Source organism: Drosophila melanogaster, chromosome 3L (assembly GCF_000001215.4).
Source record: "Drosophila melanogaster chromosome 3L".
Taxonomy (NCBI): Eukaryota; Metazoa; Arthropoda; class Insecta; order Diptera; family Drosophilidae; genus Drosophila; species Drosophila melanogaster.
In genome coordinates, this window is record NT_037436.4 from 25,236,176 (window position 1) to 25,261,663 (window position 25,488).

Below are 25,488 nucleotides of genomic sequence, written 5' to 3' on the forward strand. Positions count from 1 at the left end.
AAAGTATCTCACGTTCGGAGTCCCCGAGGTGATACTGTCAGACAACGGTTCTTAATTTCGAGCTAGAATGTTTGAGTATCTGATGGAGCAGTACGGCGTTAAGTACACGTTGACCGCTGTTCACTCGCCTCAGGCAAACGCTTTGGATCGTGTAAACCGGTCGGTAATTGCTGCAATCAGGGCATATCCACGCCTCGACCAGAAGGGTTGGGGTGGGTTGCTCAGACGAATATGTTGTGAATTAAGGACTGCAGTACATTCTAGTATTGGTACAAGTCCTCATTATATGGTATTTGGGCAGCACATGATTACTTCAGGGTCGACATACTCGTTGATTAGACGATTAAATCTTTCGGATGATCGTTCTCTGAAGTTCGACAGTCACGATTCTTTCGAGATAATGAGACAGCAAGCTCTTGACCAGATGCGAACGAAGTACGACGAGAACGAAGGACTAGAATTTTATCGGCGTAATTTCAAGTAAAGCTGCTTTCAAGCTGGTTATAACGCCAAGTTCAGACCTACGTTCGTGGAATTTCGAGGTTGTGAGAAGATCGGCAACTCGTATTACGAGCTGGAAGACCTCCAAGGACGAGTTGGGTACATATGCCTTCAGTCGGTCTCAGCCTAGGGTGTCTTTATTAGTACCCTATACTCAGAGTAGCGGGGGGTTTTGTAGTGGCGACTAAAGCTGAAGATAAATCCATATATACTGTTAAATGTTTAAAGATAATTTAAATATATAATTATAAAAAAATACATTTAGGCAAGCTATATGTTTCAGTTTATTATTTTGTTCATACTACGTGCACACTACGCTTATAGATCTAAATACATAATTCGTGTAGCGGACAAAGCTCCACAAAAACTGAGAAAACTGGCGGTACTAATAACAGCTGTTGTAGTTCCCGATATTTTTATGATAGTTCCCATACATAAGGATAAAAGAAATTGGGCCAAGAAAACCATGCTACTTATGATAGCCACATCAGTACCCAATCCACGCAATCCTGATCCAAGTTTCGCTGCACCGTTATTATCCAATTCAAACTGAAATGAGAACAACGAAAAATATTTAAAAACTTATATTTTATAAATGTTTTTAAAATACTTTTGCCGACGGCAAAGCAATAAAGCCACTCCAGATGGAGTGTTTAATTTTTGTAAAAGCCTTTTCTTCTGGTATTGACAATATCTCAATATTCGGGGTTTTTAAATGGCAAATATTAATAAAGTTTTTAACAAGGTTTTTAACAATTGATGAAGTCATAATAGTAAGGCAATTATTTGCCTTCTTGAATAAGAAGTGAACTATAATCATCATATTATCTTAAAATTATTCCTGCTGATTGACATAAACTTCGAGTAACAAGGTCAGTACCGATTGTTGATGGGCATATTAGTTTGACTGTTGACAGTATTACAATTTTCTTTCTGAATGGAAAAGCATGTTTGTGTTTTGCCTTGTCAGTGGTGGTCACTGGATTTTACTCCTGCAACTTTAATTATGTTCACTTCTGTATATGAATGAAATCCTAATTTTGCTTACCAGTTTCTCGTAGAGTAAATGAGTGTACTGGATTTTTTATGTTGGGGTTCTCAGCCGACGGCAATTCCTAATGAATTGTTAGTTATCTATAAACATGGCAACTTTGGAGACACAATTAGGCTCTGCCGCACCTCAGCTGAGCGATTATCTGTCCTTAAAAAACATTTTTATGCCCCATTTAAGTGTGTACGCATACTTCATTTTGCTTTGACTCAAGATCAGCAGAGTTTCTCACGATTTTTTTAATCAGATCAGATGAATTGATTATACGAATTTTTTTATTGATTGTTTTGTGTAATCTTTCGACATCTGCTACCCCTTTTTTGCTGTATTGAGCTGTAATTCGATTTCTTCTTCTTCAAGCCATCGCTTCAAAGCTAAACTGGAGAAAGCACCGTCTCTGTCCTTTTGGTTTTAATTTCCTCAAGTGTAGCGAATTTAGAATAAATATCAGTGCAACTGAATGAAGATGAATAAAAATCTACCACAAATTTTTCTCGGCAATGTTCCGGCATTTTGGTGTTTCTTTGTTCTGTTTTGGCCAATTTGCGTATGTTGCATTCGTTTATTATATTTTGAATAAGTAGTTGGCTATTTGGAAAGAAGTGATTTTCTTTAAATAATTTTATACAGAAATAGCAGGGTTGTAGTGGCGACTGAAGTTGTAGAACAATACAGCTCTCGATAGACAAACTTTAGGAAGCTTGGGCTTTGCTGTGAGATTCTAATTTAGGGTCATATTAAATGCAGTATTATGCATCGGGAATATACTAGACGGGATGCAATCCTTATCAGATCCACCCAAAAAGTTTTGGGATAAATTGGTAATCGTAAATATAGTGAATTTTAGCTGATCGCGATTTCAACCGATGATATTAGAAAATAAATAGAACGAACGGAAACTCAAGCCGTTCGTTCTATTTATTTTATAATAAAAAAGTCGTTGAGTCAAGTCGTGAAAAAATCGTGTCGTTGAGAAATTATAACCGACAGGAGTGGACATTTTTTTTGTGCTGAAAGATATTATTACAGTGAGTGTTCCTCGCCACTAAACGGTGCGCGGACTATGTTGTGTGTCTCCTTCGCTTGGCGCAGCAGCGCCGCCATCCCGACCTCAAGGTTCGACTGGGCCAGTCACAGCTTAGTGAATATCGGGGGGGAAAGTGATCTGTTAGTTAACGCGTAGGCTCTTACTTTTTTAGGCTGGCAGAAAGATAGAAAAGAACCAGGCCGCCTAATGGAACACCAGTAAAGCGCCCGTCCCATCGAGTGACCGAAGAAGAGAAGCAACCGCAGCGGGACCTCAGCCAAAATAAATCGAGACCCTGCTATGTGTATTTAAATTAATTGCCAAAAAATTTCTTAATTAAAAAAGGACCCCAAAGTAAGGTTAATCGCGCGGAGTTAGGAGAAAAGCAAACACAGTGAGAAGATCCTGATGAAGTGAACATATAAAAATACACAATATATGTAAAAATGCTGGATGAACTCTGTCTGACCTAACCCTATACGAAAAAAAATTAAAAATTGCCGAACAGCCATTCTGCACTGAGAGAAAAAAATTATTTTTTAAAATTATATATTATGATTAGTTATAAAAAATGTGTACTCTAGGAGGAGGCTTAGTATCACTTTTGAATTTTTAATTTTATTTAAATTGAATTCTTTTTAGTATTTACTATTTTTTTATTATATAAGCTAACCTAATCTAATTATTTTTCCAAGATGAGTACATTTTCAGAGAGTGCGCGTTCGAGTGAGGATAAGAATTTTAATTTTTTTTTTAACTTTGCAAACAATTCTTTAATGGTGGTTTACTCGCAACCTACTCTCTTACATTTTTTTTCTTTTTCGATTAAAGAAACTGATTTAAGAAAAAAATAATAATTCATGGAAAAAGAATACAGAGAAGAGAACTACACTGAAAAACTAAGTTTTGGGAAAATTAAATAAATATTTTGTTCCTCTAAAATATATTTAGCAACTAGTGCTCTTCGCATCTATTTAATTACAACTTTCTTAAATAACTTTTATACTTTTCAAATATACTACAAACACAAAAACCCATTGTCTTATATTTCCTCAACTTACTTTAGTTTGTATTTATTTATGTGCTTATTTAATTTATTATTTACTTATTATTAGTTATAAATATTGTTATTAATTATTTGTCACTACCATGATACTGAATATTGAACTCGGTTGATGTTTCTCCGGACCTAGGGCACCAAGGGGGCACTAGAGCCATGCTCTTAAGGAAAGTGGTCATCGGTAGGGTACGTCAATCCGCGGACACGATTACACCGGTGTTTCACAGGCAACAAATTCTCAAGCTTTTCCTCCTCTTCTAGAACTGTCTCCCTCCGAATATATTAATTTGCTTCCTCCGTTTTTGTATTCTAGCTCCTCTACTCTTTTGTCGCAAGCACGCAATTTGATCTTATTCATAAATGTCTGTGGCAAAAAGGTATCTGTACAAGCAAGACCACCACCGGATTCTAAAGTGTGCACCCGCAAGTACAGGTTCCCTTGCCATTAATTTATTTCGTTCAATATTATAATGGAGTTACCGAATAATATTGAATGTTCTACTTTATTTTTATCAGATTTAATAAAGATTATTGGTTTTTTCAAAAACGTATTGGTTTTTCTGTAACTTTACTATAATGATTTTCATCAATCTTAATTCTTGATAATGCATCGGCAAATGCTGCCGATCCTTCCCTTTAATATAATCGATTTTAAATTGGTATTCGATTAATCTAACTCTCCATCTTTCCAACTTAGCATAACTTTCAGCTATGAAGCCATCTAAGATCTTGATGGTCTCTAGCAATGAGAAATTTGTGGCCCTATTAAATAATGTCCAAAAGTTTTAGTGGCCCAAGCTTTAGCGAGTATTTTTTTCGAAAGCACTGTAATTTAATTAGTTTTTGTTAAGTGTTCTACTAATAAAAGATAAAGGATGACCGTTTCTGTAGTTAAAACCAATTTCTTTTCAAAATCAGGTAATTGTAAAATTGGGTCTCGAATTATCAAAGTTTTTCGAATGCCTCCACGTACTCAAGTTTTTGCGTATCTATCTTTCCTCCCTTTCTTAAGCAAGTGATTAGCTATGTCAGAGTAATTTGGAATAAATTTGAGGTAATTACCTGTTAATCCGAGGAAAGCTCTAATATTTTTTACTTTTGTCGGAATCGGGTATGAAACTGTGGCTTTACTTTTAGAGGGGTTGGTTTTATACCATCAGAGTTTACGATGTGACCAAGAAAACCTACTTCCGTTTTTAAGAATTCACATTTATCTAGATGCATTTGAACAAGTGGGTATGGTTTTGAATAAATTGGGCAGTTATGTGTTGAACCTAATAAGTGTTTAATGATATTTGTAAATGTTAGTTTATCTTCTTCTTTATATTGAAGATTTTTAAATTTATTTAATAAACCTTTCAACTTTAAAAATTCCTCCTGATTTAGGTGATCTAATCAAAACAGAGAGAATTTTTTTTGTATTGAATCCTGACCTGCGGTTTTAACTGGTTCTGGTTTCTTTTAAATATAATAATTTTGGTTTCTTCCCGGCTCTGAAGTGATTAATTTGTATGTTTAGTCAATAAGGATATATAGGGGTATAACATAAGTCCTCTTGTTTAAATAAAACACAAACGCCCTAATTAGCCTCTCATGGTTTATTTGGTACCTCACTTGTTCAGCTTTAGCATACGACTCACTCCCTCTCCGTTTGCGATCTGCCTCTATACCTTTTGGTAGAGAACCGATGTTTCGAAACAGAGAGCATGCCACCCGAAAGCTCTTAAAGCTTCTATTAAGATATTGATTTATTTAAAACTACTATTGCTTGGTAAGATAATCAAGCTTTTCAACGTAATTTTATGTTAAAACTTCGCATCTTGTATTTTTAATAGGAAGACCAAATATATTTTCATTGATCATATTAATTGTGGATCCTGTAGAAGGCATTCGCATGTGCAACCTTTGTATGCTATTTCTATGTATTCGTGCTGTCCGAGGCTATCGACCGAAAATTTTCGTTTGATTCAGAGTTATTTTGATTTTGTTCGTCATTAATTTGGACGGGTTTGTATTGTATTGATTAATACTATATATGTATTGAATTTATGTGATATAGAATTCTGATTAGGATTTGAGTTTTTATTACGGTATTCTGGGTTTTTATTAAATTCAAAATTAATGCGTTCTTCATAAATTCCCTCAATTCGTGCAATAGCAATTTGTAGTTCTTAAGTTCTCCAGAAGTTTGTAGTTTGGTGTTAGGGTTTTAAATTCCGCGATGAGTCTTGATTTGAGGGTAGGCCAACACAAAGATGGTGTTACTTGTACGTTCAAGATCCTTTCGATGGTTCCAAGTAGAATCGTCTGTTGTCGGACATCATTAGTTTGGTAGAGTGAAATTACTTAATCCACTCTGTTGACGAAGGTGTGAAAAGTTTCTGGATCACCCTTGAATGGCAGAATGGCATTAAGCGGCCGACGGGCTTCGGCAAGGTTGTTGTCGCTCAGCGCTCATGCTTCATTTTGGTGTTGTAATTTTAAAATGCTTTCCTTTCTTATTAAAGTTCTTTTTTTATTAAAGTATAAAAGTTAGTTTATTTTAACGTTCTTAGAATTTTATATGTTTGTTTTAACAGTTGTTGCCTTTGGACTTATTGTTTTTGTTTTCGCATTTCTCTTCCAATTTTTATGGGATAACCGAATTAGAATTATGATCCAAGTTGAAAAGTTTTCACGAATTTATGTTGGGAAATGTTTCGAGCACTGGATTATAAAATTGAACTTATTTTCCACTCGAAGGTTCTTTTTTCGGATACTTTTTTTATCCTACCGACTGCGCCCGTAAAATAGCTGTTATATTTTTGAGTCGAACTGATGTCCCGTCAGTTGACTAAGAACAACGCTAAGAAATAAAAAATTATCGGAGAAATAGTTTTCACGTCTTTATTCTTTTGATCTCAGCTTAAGACTAAAAATCAAATCTAAATTGGATTCAGGAGAAGCCTGGATGTTTTAACAATATTCGTATTTCGGGAGAGCATTGCTCTTGGATTCTTATGATTAAGAGAAGATTCAAAGAGAGCAGTCAAATCTTCTTAGGTCAGACTTTAGAATGTTTACAGGAACGGCTAAGTGCCGCTGCCAAAGAATTGTTTATTAAAAACGGATGCTGCGCAGATCACCTGAGTGCATTACTGTTTATACTTCTTTAAAATAATTGAAGTGGCCGGCTTGGATCACCCAAATAGTTACTATATATGTACTTACGTAGTTACTATTTCGAGTCGAATAAACGATACGTCTATGACGAAGACAAAGATCAACGCTGAAGCCAATTATAAATTGAAACACGAATAATTACAGTGAACGTCTTTATTTTAAAACTGTCAGCTTAAGACTGACTGTACAGAGTTTTGATCGGCTCGAAGTGAGTCGCGGGAAACGGGAATGTCTAATCAGTATATGTGTACAAAAAGAACGGTATGGATGCACAACAAATCATGCGCTTAAGTGTAAGCAAAAATGTAAATTGGTTTCATGTGTTTATGCATGTGCAAGATTGTATGTACAATGCTTGTGTAAGCGTAATATGTGAAGCATATTATGCTACTATATATAGTCATGTGCCTCGACTATCAGACCCGTTACTCAGCTGATAAATTTAAAAAAATTTAAGAAACTTTCAAAAGTGTGGGTACGTAAGTTTTTGGCTTTAGAGCGGGCGTGGGATACTTATCCTCCCCCGACTCCCCGATCCCTTCTGACACCGCCAGCCCTAGTCCACTCTGGCAACGGACCCCGGGCCGGCTTGAACAAGATCTAGGACCACCTTTGCAAACACCCGGGAGAGCACGATTGTAAGGACCGCTCCTGAAGTGATCAACCTCGTACTGTCGTTCGCCGTGCTCAATGGCTGATTAACTTACTGGCCTCTGATTCAAAGACTGTGTGCGAATTAAATAAAATTGTTACTATTTAATTATTTTAAAAAATAGTTTTTATTTTCAATTATTTAATACTTATTCGGTGATAGACTTTTCTACTTATAGTATTACAAGATACTTTATTACTTGCTTATCTCTGATTTGGAGCTATTCACGATCTCGTCCCGATTCAGACTGATCTCCTGATCTTAATCCTAATCCACTCAACCTTGGCCAGAAGCTTTTCTTTAGGATTTTCGTACGTAAGTTACGTTTTTGGCTGTTTTCGGGCTTAGAGCGGGCATGGGATACTTATAGAAATTGGCAAGACAGTTAATAAAATCAAAAAAATTCAAAACATTTTTCAAAAGTGTGGATGTGGAAGTTTTGGGTTTTTTTTTTTGTTTTTTACAAGAATAATAGAAAACAAGAGAGAATGCTATAGTCGAGTTCCCCGACTGTCAGATACCCGTTACTCAGTTAGTAAGAATGCGAACCCGAAATTTCATAATTTTTCTGGAATATCGATAGATATGGGGAATAATATGAGAAAAAATTTAAAACCGGTATGGCGGCTTTAGAACGTTACAGTGGGCGTGGCAAAACGTTTTTTGACATATCGATAGTAATTTACAAGACTAATAAAAATGTGAAGAAATATTAATGCTTTTTTCAAAATTGTGCGCGTGTCAGTTTTGTTTGGCTTGTGAGCTTTAGAGTGCATACATGCGCTCCGTCTTTGTCTCTAGAATATGTATGCTGAATCGCAATCCTGTAGCTTTTATAGTTCCTGAGATCTTGACGTTCACACGGACAGACGGACAGGGCCTGATCGACTCGGCTATTGACCTTACCAAGCATATATTTACTTTATATAGTAGGAAACGCTTCCTTCTGCCTGTTACATACTTTACAACGAATGTAGTATAAGTTAACAACTAAAGATAGCACTCAATATATTTTAGTTTCTTTCATAAATGAACACATGATTTTAGTATGGATTGTATAATTGGTCATAATACTGTTGTTCGAAATAATTAGGTTTAAATTGTCTTGAAAACTCATTTCGTCAATAGATATTTTAGCTTGTTCACTTTCCGATGGTCTTACTCGTTTAGTAATCGGGAAGCTAGTATTTTTAGATGTAGAGGGTGGTTGTAGTTGAAGGTACAATGTGTGGTTTGAGGATTTTGGGTTTTGTTGGGATATTCTGGGAACGGATTTTTTTTGAATAATTGGTTGTGCGTTCATTGGCTGTGTCTGAAATAATGAGGTACCTGCCACATAGGTTGGTTGGTGTAGGTTGGTTTGATGTTAGGGTTTTAAATTCAGCGATGTGTCTTGATTGGAGGGTGGACCAATCTTCCATGTTCGGAAGTCCCAAAGATCGTATTACTGGTCCGTCCAAGTTCCTTTCGATGACTCCAAGTAGAATCCTTGGTTGTCGGACATAATTAATTTGGTAGAGTGAAGTTACGTAATCCAATCTGCTGACGAAGGTGTGAAGGGTTTCTGGATCACCCTTGAATGGCATAATGGCTTTAAGCTGCCGAGGTGCTTCGGCAAGGTTATTGTCGCTCAGCGCAACGATTTGGGGTGCGGCAATCGTTGGTTGTGCCATTTTTATTGTAAATTTTTAAATTTTGGGTGTTTTTTTTGTGTTTTCGACTCATTTGATATATTTTTGTACATCAGTTCTGTCCAAGACCCGAAAGCTTACGCTTCGATAGCGTAATAGCGATTAGGGAGAGAAGGAACTCCCCTACATAACCATCCTAACTTCATTACAACCAAGTGGCTAATGCCGCTGTACCACACGGCAATCGGACTATAAGAAGGAAGTAGTTCACCGCTGGGAAAGGGCAGTGAGGTAACAGCGCAACCTGTTACGACACCCTGCACCTAAACCTAATGTATACCCTTTTACTCTACGAGTACCAGGTTTTAATAAATAATATAAATAAATATTAAATATTAATATAATAATAATATTATATTATTATATAATAATTATAATTAATATTATAATATATTATTATATAATATAATATTTGTTGGGATGTAGGGGGATGTTGGCCTGGAATTCAAATATGCTGAAAAGAAACACTCGAAGAAAAGCGAACACCAGACTTTTCGTAATTGCGCGGGCGCGACCGGGCGTATGTTTATTCGCTGTGGTTAGTTTTTACACTGATGCTTATTCTAATTAGTTAGGCTATCCCAAGCGCAGCGGAGACTCCTTGGAGACTCTGTGGTGAAGAGCGGGAGAGCGTAAGAGGGAGCGGAGAGCGGGTGACAGTCCAAACCCCGTAACTTGAACATTCCGCCCCCCTTGCAATCACTGGGGTTGCAAAACAGCCATCCTACGGCAGGCTGCAGGCACCGGACACGATCCACCCAAAAACAGTTTTCTGAGCGACCGGCATTCCCTCGTCGAAGGTCAGGAATCCGGATTGGATAACCTTTGGATAAACATCTGCTCCTAAGACCATGGAGACGGTAGCAGGCCGATGGAACTGGTCATCAGCCAGCATGATGTCCCGGAACTTGAACACCACGGTGTCGCTCAATGCCCGGACAGGTGTCGGATCCGCACATTGGGCTCGATCTTGAGCACGACCTCCAGCTTAGTGTTCGCGTCGATCCTGGAGCGAATCGTCGTCGTGCAGATCTTCTCGTCGCCGACATTGGTCATCGGAAGCGTAAAGGCTGACGCCAACGAAGCGTCGATGCAGCTCATGGGGGTGCACGGATCGATAAGTGCTGCGGTCTCGAAGGTCTTCGTGCCGGTCTCCAACTTGACCAGCGCTGTCGGAAGGATGTTCACGCTGTGGCGTTGCAGCAGCGACGAGAGCGATGGGCCTGGCGTGGCCGATTCCGGGCGTCGTGGCGGTGAACTCCTACGCTGTGTTGGCGGATTTTGCCGGCGGGAACGTTGGGACGAGGCCGAAGCTGCTTGCCGGGTTGGCACCGGTTGGAGACGCGAGCACGCTCGCGACCGCGACAACAAGCTAACCTGCTCGTGCATGTGGAGCAGCGTGTGGTGGGATCGGTCGCACTTCTTGCAACGATCACCGCTTCGGCAGTCTCCCGTGGAATGCTCGTGAGCAAGGCAATTGGCGCAGTATTTGTTAATGAGGACTGCTCGCAAACGCTTTTCAGCGCTGAGCTTTAGGAACCTCGCGCTCTTCCGAAGAGGATGGATACCGCGGCAGACTCGGCATCGGTAGGATTGAATACCTCGGGTACGCCTGCTCTCCAAGGCACGAGCACTGCGTGCGTTTTGTTGACGAGGGGCCATGCGCGCGTAGTTGAATGTCGAAAGGAGATCGAAAACGAAATGAAAAATAATGGATGATTAGTGCTAGTGAACTACAACTAAGGACGAGAGGAGCGCCTTTTATTGTGGAGATTCGGAAGACTCCGTCGGCAAAAGCACCACTTTTGCCACTGGACGTTTAACAACTCCACGTGCAGTACGGATATTTACTACACGGACGTTGCCGTCGGCTCCTGGGAAGACAGACTCAATTCTGCCGAGCCGCCACTCATTAGAGGGTAAGTTGTCGTCCTTGATGACGACCATGTCATCGATGCGGAGATTTTTGGACGGGGCCTGCCATTTCGAGCGCTTGTGGAGTTCTTTGAGGTACTCTTCTTTCCATCGCACACGGAACTGCTGATGGAGAGCTTTCAAATACTGCCACCGATTAAGAATGGATTTCGTTTCTCCCTTTACTTCGGGTTCCACCGTGGACATAAGGGGTCCCCCGACAAGGAAATGACCTGGCGTCAGAGCCAGCAAATCTGTCGGATCCTCAGACATAGGAGAGAGCGGCCTGGAGTTAAGGCACGCTTCTATTTTTGCCAAGAGCGTGGAGATATCTTCGAACGTGTATTTTCGTGTGGCAGTGCATTTGTAAAATAGCGTCTTAAAACTTTTTACGCCTGCTTCCCAAAGGCCTCCCATATGGGGTGCCCCCGGAGGAATAAATTGCCATTGCATCTCTTGATGAATATAGGCATTCGTCACCGACTCTTTTACGGCTTGAAGGAAATCGCGGGAAAGCAGGGTGGCAGCGCCAACAAAGGTTTTGCCATTGTCTGACTGGACTTGACGTGGACACCCTCTTCTGGATACAAAACGAGAGAAAGCGGCAAAAAAACTTTCGTTAAGTCAGATGTAGGCTCTAAATGGATGGCCTTGGTGGAGAAACAAACAAAAACTAACACATAACCCTTTGTAATAAGACATGCTCTTCCCGTATAGTTCTTTATATCGAACGGACCGGCGTAATCCATGCCAGTATACGTGAATGGTCGGGAGAACGATGCTCTTTCTTTGGGCAGGACACCCATCAGTTGGCTTTGCAACCGCTTTTTGTGGATCACACATACTTTGCACGAATTTACAACTGCTTTCATCAGGTTTTTAATTCTCGGAATCCAGTATTTCGACCGGATGAGTCGCACCATTAACTGGTTACCACCATGGAGAGTTATGCGATGAGTGAAATTCGCAAGGAGGCGAGAAAGCAGGCAGTTATACGGAAGAATCACTGGATGCCGTTCATTGTATTGAAGGCTTTCGGAAGCCGCCACACGGCCGCACGCCCTGATCAGTCCTTGCGGATCTAGAAACGGGTTCATACTTAGGATGGCACTTGAACTTGGCACTGGACGCTTTTCACTTAGGCAGTGATATTCCACAGGGAATTCTCTGCGCTGAGTGTTCGAAATTAGGAACCGCTCTGCGGCGGCGATTTCAGTGGCCAGCAAATGCACATCAGATGGAGATGTCTGCTTCCTGCACCGCTGAATGAAGCGATGAACATAAGCAAGGACCCGTAGAGCTTTCTCTAGCTTGGAGAAACGTGCCAACAACTCTTCAGAAGGAGCTTTTGCGAGATGGACCTTTAGAGCACGCTTCTCCAGGTCGGTCACCGGAGCGTTGTCGACCTGAGTTGGCCATTGGTTGCGTGGATTTTGCAACTAAGTCGGTCCGTGCCACCATAACTGGCTATCGGCTAGCTCTTGGAGGGAAACTCCTCTACTTGCCAGGTCTGCTGGATTATGCTCAGATTGAACATGAGACCAATTCTCTGGTTTTGTGGCCTGCGCGATCTTCGTCACCCTATTGGCTACAAATGTGGTCCACTGGCACGCTGGCTTGCTTAACCATGCAAGCACTATCGTGGAGTCCGTCCAACAGTAAAGTTCGGAGTTAATCGTAGGCATCTGCGGAATGATGGCTACAGCCATTTCGGAAAGCAATAACGCTCCGCACAGCTCGAGTCTTGGGAGCGAAACCGTTTTGACTGGTGCTACCCGGGTTTTCGCGGTTAGGAGTTGCACCATAATGGTGCTGCCCACTTCTACGCGGACATATATTGCCGCCCCATAAGCCTTTTGCGATGCATCGCAAAAGCCATGATGCTCGACCTTGAAATCTGGATGAAACGATAGCCAGCGTGGAATGCGTATCTGCTCTAAAACCGAATAGCTTTGGAGAAAATTAAGCCATCGCTGAAAAAGGTCATTTGAAATGTTTTCGTCCCACCCAAGCTCCTGCAGTCAAATCTCCTGCATGAAAATTTTAGCTCGAACGATAAACGGTGCTAACCAGCCTGCAGGGTCGAACAATTTGGCAATTTGGGACAGGACTTGGCGTTTTGTAAAGGACGTTTCGATAGCCAACTCTGGCGGGACGAAGAAGAATTCGTCGGAGGTTGCCTTCCAGCGAATACCGAGGGTTTTGGCAGTACTTTCTGCATCGATCTCGAGAAAATCAGTATTTAAAAGATGGTTGCTCTGAATGGCCGCTAAAACTTCCTTTTGGTTGGATGTCCATTTCCTCAATGGAAATCCGGCGGAATTCAGAGCGTCTCGGAGCTCTTGCACCATGAGCTGAGCTTCTTCCGTAGAGTCCGCTCCGGCTAGAACATCATCCACATACATGAAATTTCGAATGACATTGCTAGCTTTTGGGTGGTTGAGTTCTACGTCAGCTGCTAGCTGCTGCAGTACTCGGATGGCCAGGAAAGGCGCGCAATTGACTCCAAAGGTTACTGTTTTCAATTCGAAATCTCTGATTTCCCCTCTATTGTTACGGAAAAGTATTCGCTGGAATGGAGTGTGTTTCGGATCTACCCAGATCTGCCGATACATTTTTTCAATATCGGCACTGAACACGTATCGGAAATAGCGCCACTTCAGAATTTGAATTGTCAAGTCGGACTGTAAGACAGGGCCAGCATGAAGGATATCATTTAAACTGGTACCATTCGATGAAGGGCTGGAGGCATTGAATACTACACGGAGTTTAGTAGTTACGCTTTCCGGTTTTAAGACGGCGTGATGTGGCATATAATAGGCGTTACAATCATGGGTAGGAAGAACTTGTCGCATGTGCTTTAAGTCGAGATATTCCTGGATCACCGAATCGTATCTCGCTTTCAAGGCCTCATCTCTTTTTAGACGCTGCTCATTTCTTAAGAACTGAGCCAACGCGAAAGCCCTAGAATGCCCTAGCCCGAAACCGATATGTTCTGGGTCGCGAAAAGGCAGAGTAACGACATATTTGCCGCACTGTTTTCTCGTGGTCGTTTGAAGGAAATTCTTCTCGCTTTCTACCAACTTTGTTGGTATATTCTCCACCTCCCAAAATTTTGTGAGTAGTTTGTCCAGTGAATTATCGTACGCGTGGGAGATCTGTGTCGAAAAAGAGGAAATTCTACTTTGGGCTGAGGGTGACACTGGACCAGTTAATACCCAGCCGAAAATGGTCTCTTGCCCCAAGAGAGAGCCACAGATGTTGGTTTTTGCTCCACTCAGAAGCACCGAAGGCAGAATGTCGGCTCCGATAAGGACATCTATTTGTGCGCTCTCATAGAATTTTGGATCCGCCAGTGGAAAATCGGGAAGATCCCGAAGGAAATTTTGCGGAATTGGGTAGGAAGGCAGATTTCCGGCTAGTTGAGGGAGGACATAGGCCGTCGTCTCCAACTGCAACGCGGGCCTAGTCGGAGATCGGATGGTGAAACTGCAGAGCTTCTTGGACTGAGCAGCTACTGTTTGGTTTAAGCCCGAGACTTGGGCTTGAACCACCTGGAATGGCAATCTAATTAGATTGAACAGTCGCTCGGTTATGAATGTCGCCTCTGATCCGGAGTCGATCAGGGCGCGTGCCTTAAAGTTAGTGCCAAGATAGGAAATGTTGATTATGGCAGTGCCAAGAAGGATAGCTCTTGAGCCCGTGGCGAAATAATTTTGAACACCGGCTTGCTCATTTGGAACGAAATTGGCCTAATTAGCGGAAATTGGCCTTGCAGGATTTGAAGGGCTTGAATTGCTGGAAAAGTGGTTGTTTCGGTGCAACAACGTGTGATGCCGGCCACGGCAAGTAAAAAAATTGTGCGTGCTTTTGCACTCACGAAGCTGATGTCCCTTTGCAAAGCAGTTTAAGCATAACTGCTTCCGTTTAATGTAGGCTGACCGGTCGTCAACCGACATTTGGAGAAAACGCGGACATACACGGACAGGATGGTTTTCCTTGTTGCACAAGTCGCAACTTTTCGATTTTGGAGCCACTTTCGTCTCATAGGAATTTAGGAATTTCATCGCTTTGGAGTGCGACTGACTTGGTACGGACGGTCTCACATCATCGATGGCCTCTAGGGTTCGATGACGTTCTGTGAGGAAGGTGTTCAGCTCTCCCCATGTCGGGATGTCGGCTTTCTTATGTAGCGACTGCTCCCATACGGAGAGAGTTATCTTCGGGAGCTTGGATGAACACAGATATACCAGCAGGCAGTCCCAGTTCTCAGTGTTGATGCCTGACAGTTCTAAGGCAGTCAAGCAACCTTGAACAGTACTTTGCAGTACCTTCAAGGCCGCCCCAGATTCCTGTGGTATCGACTGCACATTAAACAGTATTTTCAATTGACTGTTTACCAACAATCGTTTATTTTCGAAACGCTCTATTAGGTTTTCCCACGCAGAGCGGAAACCCTCGTTAGTGAGAGGCGAAATCGAAACTATGGCATGCGCGTCGCCACTTGTTTTGGCATTTAAATGGAATAACTTTACAACCGGGGTCAGCCGTGGATTATTGATATAAATGGCTGTGAAAAGATCCCGGAAAGTCGGCCAGCGAAGATAGTCGCCTGCGAAAACTTCTGTATCGCATGGAGGCAACCGACAGCCAGAGGAAATGTAGGCCTGGGGCGCAACGTTTGCGTCTGGGATGGACTGAGACGTGCCCTGCTCGATTTTATCAACGAGCTGGGCAACACACCTTTCATAGACTGAATAGCAATACCTGTATTTAGCCCTGAGAATAGGCATGTTGCTTGCTGCCGCTTCGCCTGCTGACACAAGGCACTCTGAGCAGAGGTCGAATTCCTTTTCAACCTTGTCCCATAGGCTTCGGACTTGGTCGCGACGGACGCTAAGCATCGTGACGGTTGGAGCTGCGGATTCCGGAGTGTTGATCCGAGCCTCAAATTCGCTTAAGCGGTCAGAAACCGAAATGAATTTGGCTAGCGCTAGATCGGAAGCAGCCATATTTTTAGCTGTGCGCTGTACTGTGGCTTTGGATGGAGTAGCACAGTCGTCGGAAATCTCCGCAGGCGTTTTCACCGAAACGCTTGGGATTCTTGGGCTCTTGTGGTGAAAAAATAGACCTGGGTTTGTCAGCGGACAATTTCTTTTTATCGTCTCCGATGGGCATAATCGAAGAAATACGAAATGGAAGGGAAGCGGGTTTGGAGCCCGGTCAGACTTTTGAAAAGTAGACAGATTCCTCAGACTGCACTTAATAAATTTAAGCTTGCCGCCGTGAACGGTAAAAGCAGCGGAAAATGACCGTATAGGATGTAATGGGTGAGAAAGTGGTGTAGAAATTGCGAAGTGGAAACGCCGTAGTTTAGACTAATTGGACAGGTGACTCGGAGTGAACAGCGAATTGTATAAATGACCTGTGATTTATGGTAATTAGGTCCACCTTATTTACGGTTGGAACACTTGGAATTTGGAACACGGTGAAATAAAATGTTTATTAGAACGAAGAAAATTTCTGTTGTTTGTTTAAAACTGAAAACGGAGAAAATGGAATAGTGGAATTGGAGTCTTTTCTCCGCGTTGTAAGTACTTCTAAAACAAACACAAATTAATATCCAAGCAATACAGGAAAAAATATTTGTCGGGTGGACGACTTGTATTTGGCGGTCGTATTATTTATTTATGGATAATTTTTTTTTGAAAATTTTCAAAAAAAAAAAAAAAAGATAAATAATTTAATAAATATTGAAAAAGTTACTTGTTAAAAAAAAAAAAATAAAACCGCTTTTAATTTATTGCTCGGAAATTAATTTGGAAATTTACGGAAAAAATTGATGGAAAACAAAACGCCTTTTCCGCGTCGGCACTCGGAATAAATTTTATTTGTGGTTTGGATTTGCCGACGGGAAACAATTTAAACTTTGGTGTACGTTTAAAGGGAATGCAGATAATGTGCGCAATGTATGTCAGTAATATATGTATGTGGATATGTTGATGTAATATATGTAATATATGGATGTAGTATATGTAGATGTAATATATGCAATGTATATGGATGTAGTATATGTTGATGTAATATATATGGATGTAGTATATGTTGATGTAATATATGCAATGTATATGGATGTAGTGTATGTTGATGTAATATATTTGGAACTGGCGGGTAAATGTTTAATTAATATTTTATCTGGAATGGCCAGAGGGTATGTGTTGTTTGTTTCGTTGTTGTATTCTTCGATAGCAAAGCAAATTGTATTAAGTGGACTGCGGAGTTAAAGCAAAAAATGTGTTGCGAAAAGAATTTGGCTTGCGTTGGACACAGTGAAACGAGAACAGAATTTTTGCCACTTTTGGCAGAGCTTTGGACTTAGAAATTTTCACTGAACTTGGCACAAATTATTTTAACTTTTTCACATTTGGAATTTTGCACTTTTCGGACTGGATGAATATTTAAATATATTCGGAAATTTGGACTTAGAAATTTTCACGAATGAGGGTGAAAGGAGAACGGTGGGTAATATGGCGGCGCCCGTGAGAATGGATAAGTACTTTTATTTAATTGCCTTTTGTCGGAGAAATCCGTTAGATTTGACAATAAATCTTACAGCAAATTGAATGAAATTGGATTTTCGAACCTTTTGCTGCAGACCGGCAATTAAAAGGAATGGAAATTTCGTACTTATCCTATAATTTGTTCGCTGATGGACAAACTTGAAAATCCAGGTGATCCGGCTCGAAGGACCAAAATGTTGGGATGTAGGGGGGATGCTGGCCTAGAATTCAAATATGCTGAAAAGAAACACTCGAAGAAAAGCGAACACCAGACTTTTCGTAATTGCGCGGGCGCGACCGGGCGTATGTTTATTCGCTGTGTTTAGTTTTTACACTGATGCTTATTCTAATTAGTTAGGCTATCCCAAGCGCAGCGGAGACTCCTTGGAGACTCTGAGGTGAAGAGCGGGAGAGCGTAAGAGGGAGCGGAGAGCGGGTGACAGTCCAAACCCCGTAACTTGAACAATATTAATATAATAATTAATATATATTAATATAAATAGTATAAATACAATAATAACCAAACATTTTCAAAGAGTTTGGGCATGGCAGTTTTGGGATGGCGTTGGCCTTGGAATGAGACCTAAAATGTTTTGGTAGCGGAACCGCTAGGTGTATTCGTTATGTCAAACCAAAGCTCTTTCCAGAATCACCTTTGCAAACACTCGGGAGAGCACGTTTGTTAGGACCGCTCCTGAAGTGATCAAGCTCGTACTGTCGTTCGTCGTGCTCAATAGCTGATTAACTTACTGGACTCTGATTCAAAGACTGTGTGCGAATTAAAATTGTTACTATTTAATTATTTTAAAAAATAGTTTTTATTTTTTATTTAAAAAAATTTATTTAATATTTATTCGGTGATAGACTTTCCTACTTATAGTCAAGACAAGACACTTTATTACGTGCTTATCTTTCATTTGAAGCTATTCACGATCTCGTCCCGATTCAGACTGATATCCTAAATCTTAATCCTAATCCACTCAACCTTGGCCAGAAGCTTTTCTTTAGGATTTTCTTGAGCTTTTAAATATGTTTAGCATAAAAGCTTTACACTGAAACTATTTCACAGCATTGTAAAATTAAAGTGGAAGTTGTGTTTACTTTAAGTTTGATTTTTTATCGGGTGGGTAAGTGTTGGCGACAAAAACCAGGGCAAAGGCAATGCTCCTGAGATTGAAATTTGAAATTTGTTTGTCAACTGCTGCAGAGTGCTATATTTATGGGTTGGATAACTTGCGCGTTTCACTTACTTTCTCATTACTCACTGACTGCCTGACCAAGCCAACTTCCTGGCTGCGTAACTTGCGCCCGTTCTCTTCTCATATATCTTCGTGCACGTATGGCCCACCGCGTGTACTAACTTACTGGTCACATGGTTATTTCTCTCTTTTGCGACCCGCTCGAATTCAAGGCTCAACAATGTTCCTTTAGTTAACGGTTCGTCCTTTTTGTGCTCGTCCAAAGTCTAAGCCGTTACCATTCGACTTCTGTGCCCTTGCCCGGCTCGACTCTACGGTTAAGCACAGTACAGTTTTCTTTGGCTCCTCCAGCATTCCATCCTTCTTATCTGTTCCCAAGAAGCTATCCTGAACCCTGATTTCTGGGGGGTTTTTAAGATATTAAAAGGGAGATTTCTAGTTCTTTTTAGATATATATTTTTTATAATTTTTTATTATACCTGGTACTCGTATAGTAAAAGGATCTTAGTCTTATAAATTTCTATCGATTCGCAAAAAAAAATATTTGTCACGCCGACTCTAACGACCTAAAACCGCTCAATACGCCCACATTTTTTAAAAAGTAATCGATATTTTTCATAATTTTATTAGTCTTGTAAATTTCTATCGATTTGCCAAAAAATTTTTGCCGCGCCCACAATTTTGAACAATTTTTAAATTTGTTCTCATTTTATTCCCCTTTGCATTCACACTAGCTAAGTAACGGGTATCTGATAGTCGGGGAACTCGACTATAGCATACACTCTTGTTTTTAATTAAATTTATAATACCTCTATTGTTTTAGTTACGTTTTTCATCTAATTGTTCAATTCTACCGCTTTGCCTTCCGAGATCTTGAGCTTGTATATATTTTTAGTCAATTTCGTTAATACTGTCTGTTCTCCCTAAGTTTTTTTTTTTAATTTTATTTTCTGTAATCATCTCCAAACTATAACTGGGTGTTAGCGTAAACTAGAATACTAGTATTGATTATTCGCATCATTTCATTTATTGTTTTTTTTTTCCATTTCTGTTTTGTTCGTGGTGATATCAATTTAAATTCCTTTATTATTTAGCCAAACTTTTAAATAGTTAGTAATAGTTCTTGTTGAAATATACCTATTCCTTTACAAAAATACCATTGCCCTCTTTATTTAAGTATTAAAGTTATATATCGGGTTCGGTCACTCTATTATTATTGACTTCTGGAAGCTCTTTCTACCTCTCTTATTTTTTGCCCTCTGCTGTGTGAAGGTCGTTTTAAATAGGACATAAAAATATAAAAGAACACACCTTCTAAACGTTAAGGTTTTAAATTAAACTTTGTTTAGAATTGGTTATGGGCCCAAATTGGGGATTTTCGCAAAAATTAGTGAATTGTGACTTAGATTGTGCAATTACTTTGGTTTGAATTAAGTTTTTAATTTCTAACATATTTCTATGTTATGTGTGTGTTTTAAAACAAAAGGAAACCCGGCTTTCCTTAATGGCACGTTAAAGGAGAAAATGTATATGAGAGGAGGAGGAAATATATAAGTTAACACAATCACCAAACAGACCAAATATAGTCGTAAGCCTCAAGTGTTTTCCTCTTTATAGATCGAGCTTTACCTATAAGAAACTGTATCTTGTTATTAGTAGATTAAGCTTTAGAGATAAGAACTCTTGCTATACTTAAGTCAGTCGATTTTGGGAGTGTAGAAGCGTCGGTCATCGCCGCGTACTTACAATTCGCCTCATTAAGTGCAAGCCTTATTATAATTAATAAACCTACACTAATAAATATATTAAAAATGTATTCAACAATAATTGGCGCCCAAACGGATATAAAAACCTACGATAACTGAATAATTATAAATAAATAACAAAAGGAGGATCCGGAGACAAAACCAGCGGCATTGGCTAATCAACTCTAACCTAAAAAATAAAAATTTCCTTATTACATAAAATATAATATTAAATACTAAGACCATCTACCTTAAAATTGTTTGTTAAGCACTATTATTATATTGTAAGTAAAAATACCAATACCTTTTTATTACATAACCTATGCAAAGAGTATTGATACTAAAAATACATGAGTGACTGTGATAACCTTTTAGACAACCTCGTGTCAAGCTTAGATAAATGGTCAGCGCAGCAGGCAAGTAGGCAAAACAGTGCACAAAAAAATAATAAGTCATCAGATAATTGGTGGTCAAAAACAAATACAACTACAACAACAAATCGTAGAGAGTGCTGTAGCCGGTGCGCTCGTAGTCCAAAAACAATCATTTGAAATACAATTGCAGGAGATGAATGAGCGAATCGGGAAATTAACAGTGAACACCCCAGAGGTGGAAACTTATGTAGATGCTGAAATTAGACCAGGTGTTGTCTGTTGTTGTTGTAACGAGCCTCTAGATATAGTTAAATTTCTGCCAGATTTTGAGGGCAAAATTGAAACATATGTGTCGTGGAGAAAAGCGGCTCATGTCGCTTTTTGATTTTTTAAAGACTACGAGGGAAGTTCAACATTTTACCAAGCTCTTGGTATTATGCGAAATAAAATAAAAGGTCCAGCGAATACAGTATTGGCTTCTTTTAATACTCCGTTACATTTCAAAGCAATGATCAGCCGTCTTGATTTCACATATTCTGACAAAAGGCCGATCTACCTAATCGAGAAAAAACTGACCCTACTTACCAACAAGACAATAATGACATTTAATAGTGCCTTGGCGATGTCACTGAATGAAAAGTACAGGGCGGACGCGTTACGTGTATTTGTAACCGGAGCTAAGAAGATCGTTGAGCGACATTCTTTTTGCAAAAGGTCCAAAAGATTTACCAACTGCTCTCGCTTTAGCGCAAGAGGTCGATTCGAACCATGAGCGTTACCAATTCGCCCTTATTTATTCTAAAAATATTGGAGACAGGGGTCAGAAAAACGAACAAAAGCACAGCGATAAGGATAGAAATTCAATCATGCCCATGCAAACTAATAACCCATATTCGGCCATCCCAACAACAAAATTCTTGGCCATCTCAACAACAATATTCTTGCCCATCCCAACAACAAAATTCATTGCAAACACAAAATCAATTCGCATCGAAACCCCAACAGCAAAACACAAGTCAGGCTCAGGGACATGTTGGGTATGCGCAAGCATCAAAAAGACCAACGAGTGGCAGTGCAAGGTTTACAGGGCCAAAACAGCAGAGGATCAACCACTTACCTCATGAGAAAGGTTAATGTGAGGAAGACATAGACGGTTATCAAAAGGAGGCAGAAGCGGAGGTTGATGATTATGAGGACGAACTAGTGAATTACGATCATGATCATTTTTTAGCCACAAATCCCTGCTACCGGACATAGAAAGAGAGATAGCAGGGAGAACCATAAAACTTTTGATTGACACCGAGGCTTCGAAAAATTACATACAGCCCCTCCCTGAATTAAAAAACATAATGCCGGTACAAAATAAATTCACGGTAAAATCGCTTCATGGTTGCAACACTGTCAAACAGAAATGCTTTATTAAGCTATTTAACACATCTGTTCAATTCTTTATTCTTCCAAGTCTCTCTAGTTTTGACGCAATAATAGGACTTGACCTTTTGAAACAGGGAAATGCAACGTTAAGAACAAAACGTTGAATATAAACAATGAAGTGGAATCTATTCAGTTTTTGAGATGTGACAGCGTAAATTTCACCAACATAGAGAATCTTGTGGTTCCAAATCAGATATCTAATAAATTCCATACAATGCTTCGAAACCGATTGGCCGTCTTTGCGGAACCGGAAGAAGCACTGCCGTATAATACCAACAATGTTGCCACAATACGTACTGAGGACGACCAACCCATTTACTCAAAACTCTATCCGTACCCCATGGGCGTATCAGATTTTGTGAATAAGGAGACAAATGCTTTGTTAAAGGACGGAATTATCAGGCCCTCGTCGTCACCTTACAACAATCCGGTTTGGGTAGTCGACAAAAAAGGTAAAGATGAAAAGGGAAATACTAAGAAAAGGTTGGTTATAGATTTTAGAAAACTAAATTTAAAAACAATCGACGACAAGTACCCTATACCAAACGTAGTATCCATCTTGTCAAATTAGGGAAAGGCCACGTTCTTTACAACCCTTGACCTTAAATCGGGGTTTCACCAAATTCTGCTCACAGAAAAGGATAGGGAAAAAACTGGCTTTTCAGTAGGAAATGGAATATACGAGTTTTGCCGTTTGGCTTGAAAAATGCCCCAAGTATTTTTCAATGTGCTATCATCAATAGCACGTTGAAAAATACTTGGGGCATTTTCATGTTCTTAGGGACCGTATAGGAAAGTCATGTTATGTTTACGTTGATGACGTAATAATATTTTCAAACGGAATTGAGGACCACGTAAACGACGTTGCTTGGGTACTAGACAGACTGTCTGAGGCAAACATGAGGGTTTCTAAAGAGAAATCGTTTTTCTTCAAGGAAAGCGTCGAGTATCTCGGATTTATGGTGTCAAGTGGAGGTATCACAACCAGTCCTAGCAAATTAGAGGCTATTCAGAAATATAATCAACCTACTAATCTGTTTAGTGTTCGATCGTTTTTAGGGCTAGCAAGTTATTACCGCTGCTTTATTAAGGACTTCGCCTCTATTGCTTGACCACTCACTGACATTCTGAATGGTGAAAACGGAAAAGTTTCCGCAAGCCAGTCTAAAAAGATACCAATTTCTATTGATGAAAGACAATGTTCTGCTCTTGAGAAGCTTAAAAATGTTCTTGTCTCCGAAAATGTAATGTTATTGTATCCCGATCATAGAAAAGCCTTTGACTTAACAACAGACGCTTCGGCTTTTGGCCTGGGGGCAGTCTTATCACAGGATGGCAAGCCTGTTACAATGATTTCGAGAACCTTACAGGATAGAGAACTTAATTTCGCAACAAATGAACGAGAACTTTTGGCCATCGTTTGGGCTTTAAAGTCTCTTAGGAACTATCTATATGGTGTCAAAAACTTAAACATTTTTACAGATCACCAACCGTTAACATACGCCGTGTCAGATAGTAATCCAAATGCAAAAATCAAGAGATGGAAGGCGTTTATAGACGAAAATAATGCTAAAATTTTCTATAAACCTGGCAAGGAGAACTATGTTGCCGATGCACTATCCAGGCAGGCTATTCATGTCCTAGAGGACGAACCCCGGTCAGATATTGCAACAATACATAGCGAAATTTCATTGACTTTTTCAATCGAAACTATCGACAAGCCTGTTAACTGTTTTAGAAACCAAATTGTAATAGATGAGGGCACCGCAGACTCAACTCGAACTTTTGTTATTTTCGGAAGCAAGACAAGGCATCTAATACAATTTCTAGACAAAGAGACCTTAATCGGAAGACTTCGTGATGTGGTTAAGCCGGATGTAGTGAATGCGATACACTGCGAATTACCTGTACTAGCTTTTATTCAAAACAGTCTTGTAAATGAGTTTCCAGCAACGACCTTCCGACACACTATGAAAATGGTGAGCGACATTTTTAATCAAACTGAGCAACGGGAAATAGTGTCTTTGGAGCACAACAGAGCGCATAGGGCAGCACAGGAGAATATAAAATTCTTCTTCAAAAAGATTCAAATTCTTCAATACTACTTTTTCCCTAAAATGTCACAAATAGCCGCTACCTTTTTTGCTAACTGCTTGGTTTGTCAAAAAGCCAAATACGACCGCCATCCGCAAAAGAAAATCCTCGGGAGAACACCTATTCCGTCACATGTAGGCGAGACATTGCATATTGATATATTTTCTACGGACAGTAAGTTCTTTTGACATGTATTGACAAACTATTGACAATTATGCAACTAATGAACTTTTATCCCCATTCAAAGACAATATTTTGTGACAATGAACCGTCCATAAATTCCGAGTCAATCAAGTCACTTTTGAAAAATCGTTTTAATGTTGACATAGCGAACGCACCTCCACTTTATAGTACCTCAAACGGACAGGTTGAAAGGTTTCACAGCACGCTTTTAGAAATAGCTCGATGCCTGAAACTTGACAGTGGAATGAATGATACAGTCAACCTTATTCTTCAGGCAACAATAGAATACAATAAGCCGGTGCACTCAGTCACCAATAGAAGACCGATCGACATTATTCATTCAACTCCTCCCGAATTGGCTAACGAGATAGTAGAAATGGTTAACGAAGCTCAGGAAAAACAGCTAAGAAGAGAAAATGTAACAAGACGAGACAGAACCTTTGATGTGGGAGAAACCGTCATGGTAAAACAAAACAATCGCTTGGGAAATAAACTAACCCCACGGTATAGGGAAGAACTAATCGAAGCAGATCTCGGGTCAACGGTCCTCATAAAAGGGAGGGTCGTTCATAAAGATAATCTACGCTAGGTTTATTATTTCTTTTCCTTTTGTGACCATCGCCAAGTTAGCAAAATACAAACGTGAAATCTGGACACTAGTAAAAGAGTTTGCAAAAGTTTTTCAATTAAATATTTGTCAAATCCTACTTATTTAATCTTTAAACATTTTGTTTTATTTCCGCTTCATCCTCTTTAGAAAAGTTTAAAGGTATGTGATGAAATGCTAGACCCGAATGATTTGAAAACTTAAAATCCACGCAACCACAAATATTTCCTAAAA

At 39.9% G+C, this 25,488-nt stretch overlaps 1 protein-coding gene across 1 annotated transcript in view; it reads right to left on the reverse strand.

Annotated features, from left to right (window-relative positions):
- Positions 1–764: 764 nt before the first annotated feature.
- lovit (loss of visual transmission) overlaps positions 765–25,488 on the reverse strand; it is a 434,041-nt gene continuing 409,317 nt past the window's right edge. Inside the window, exon 8 of the mRNA NM_001316486.1 lies at positions 765–1,050. Coding sequence (NP_001303415.1) covers positions 820–1,050 — 231 coding nt within the window. The 3' untranslated portion in view covers positions 765–819. The remainder of the gene's footprint in view (positions 1,051–25,488) is intronic.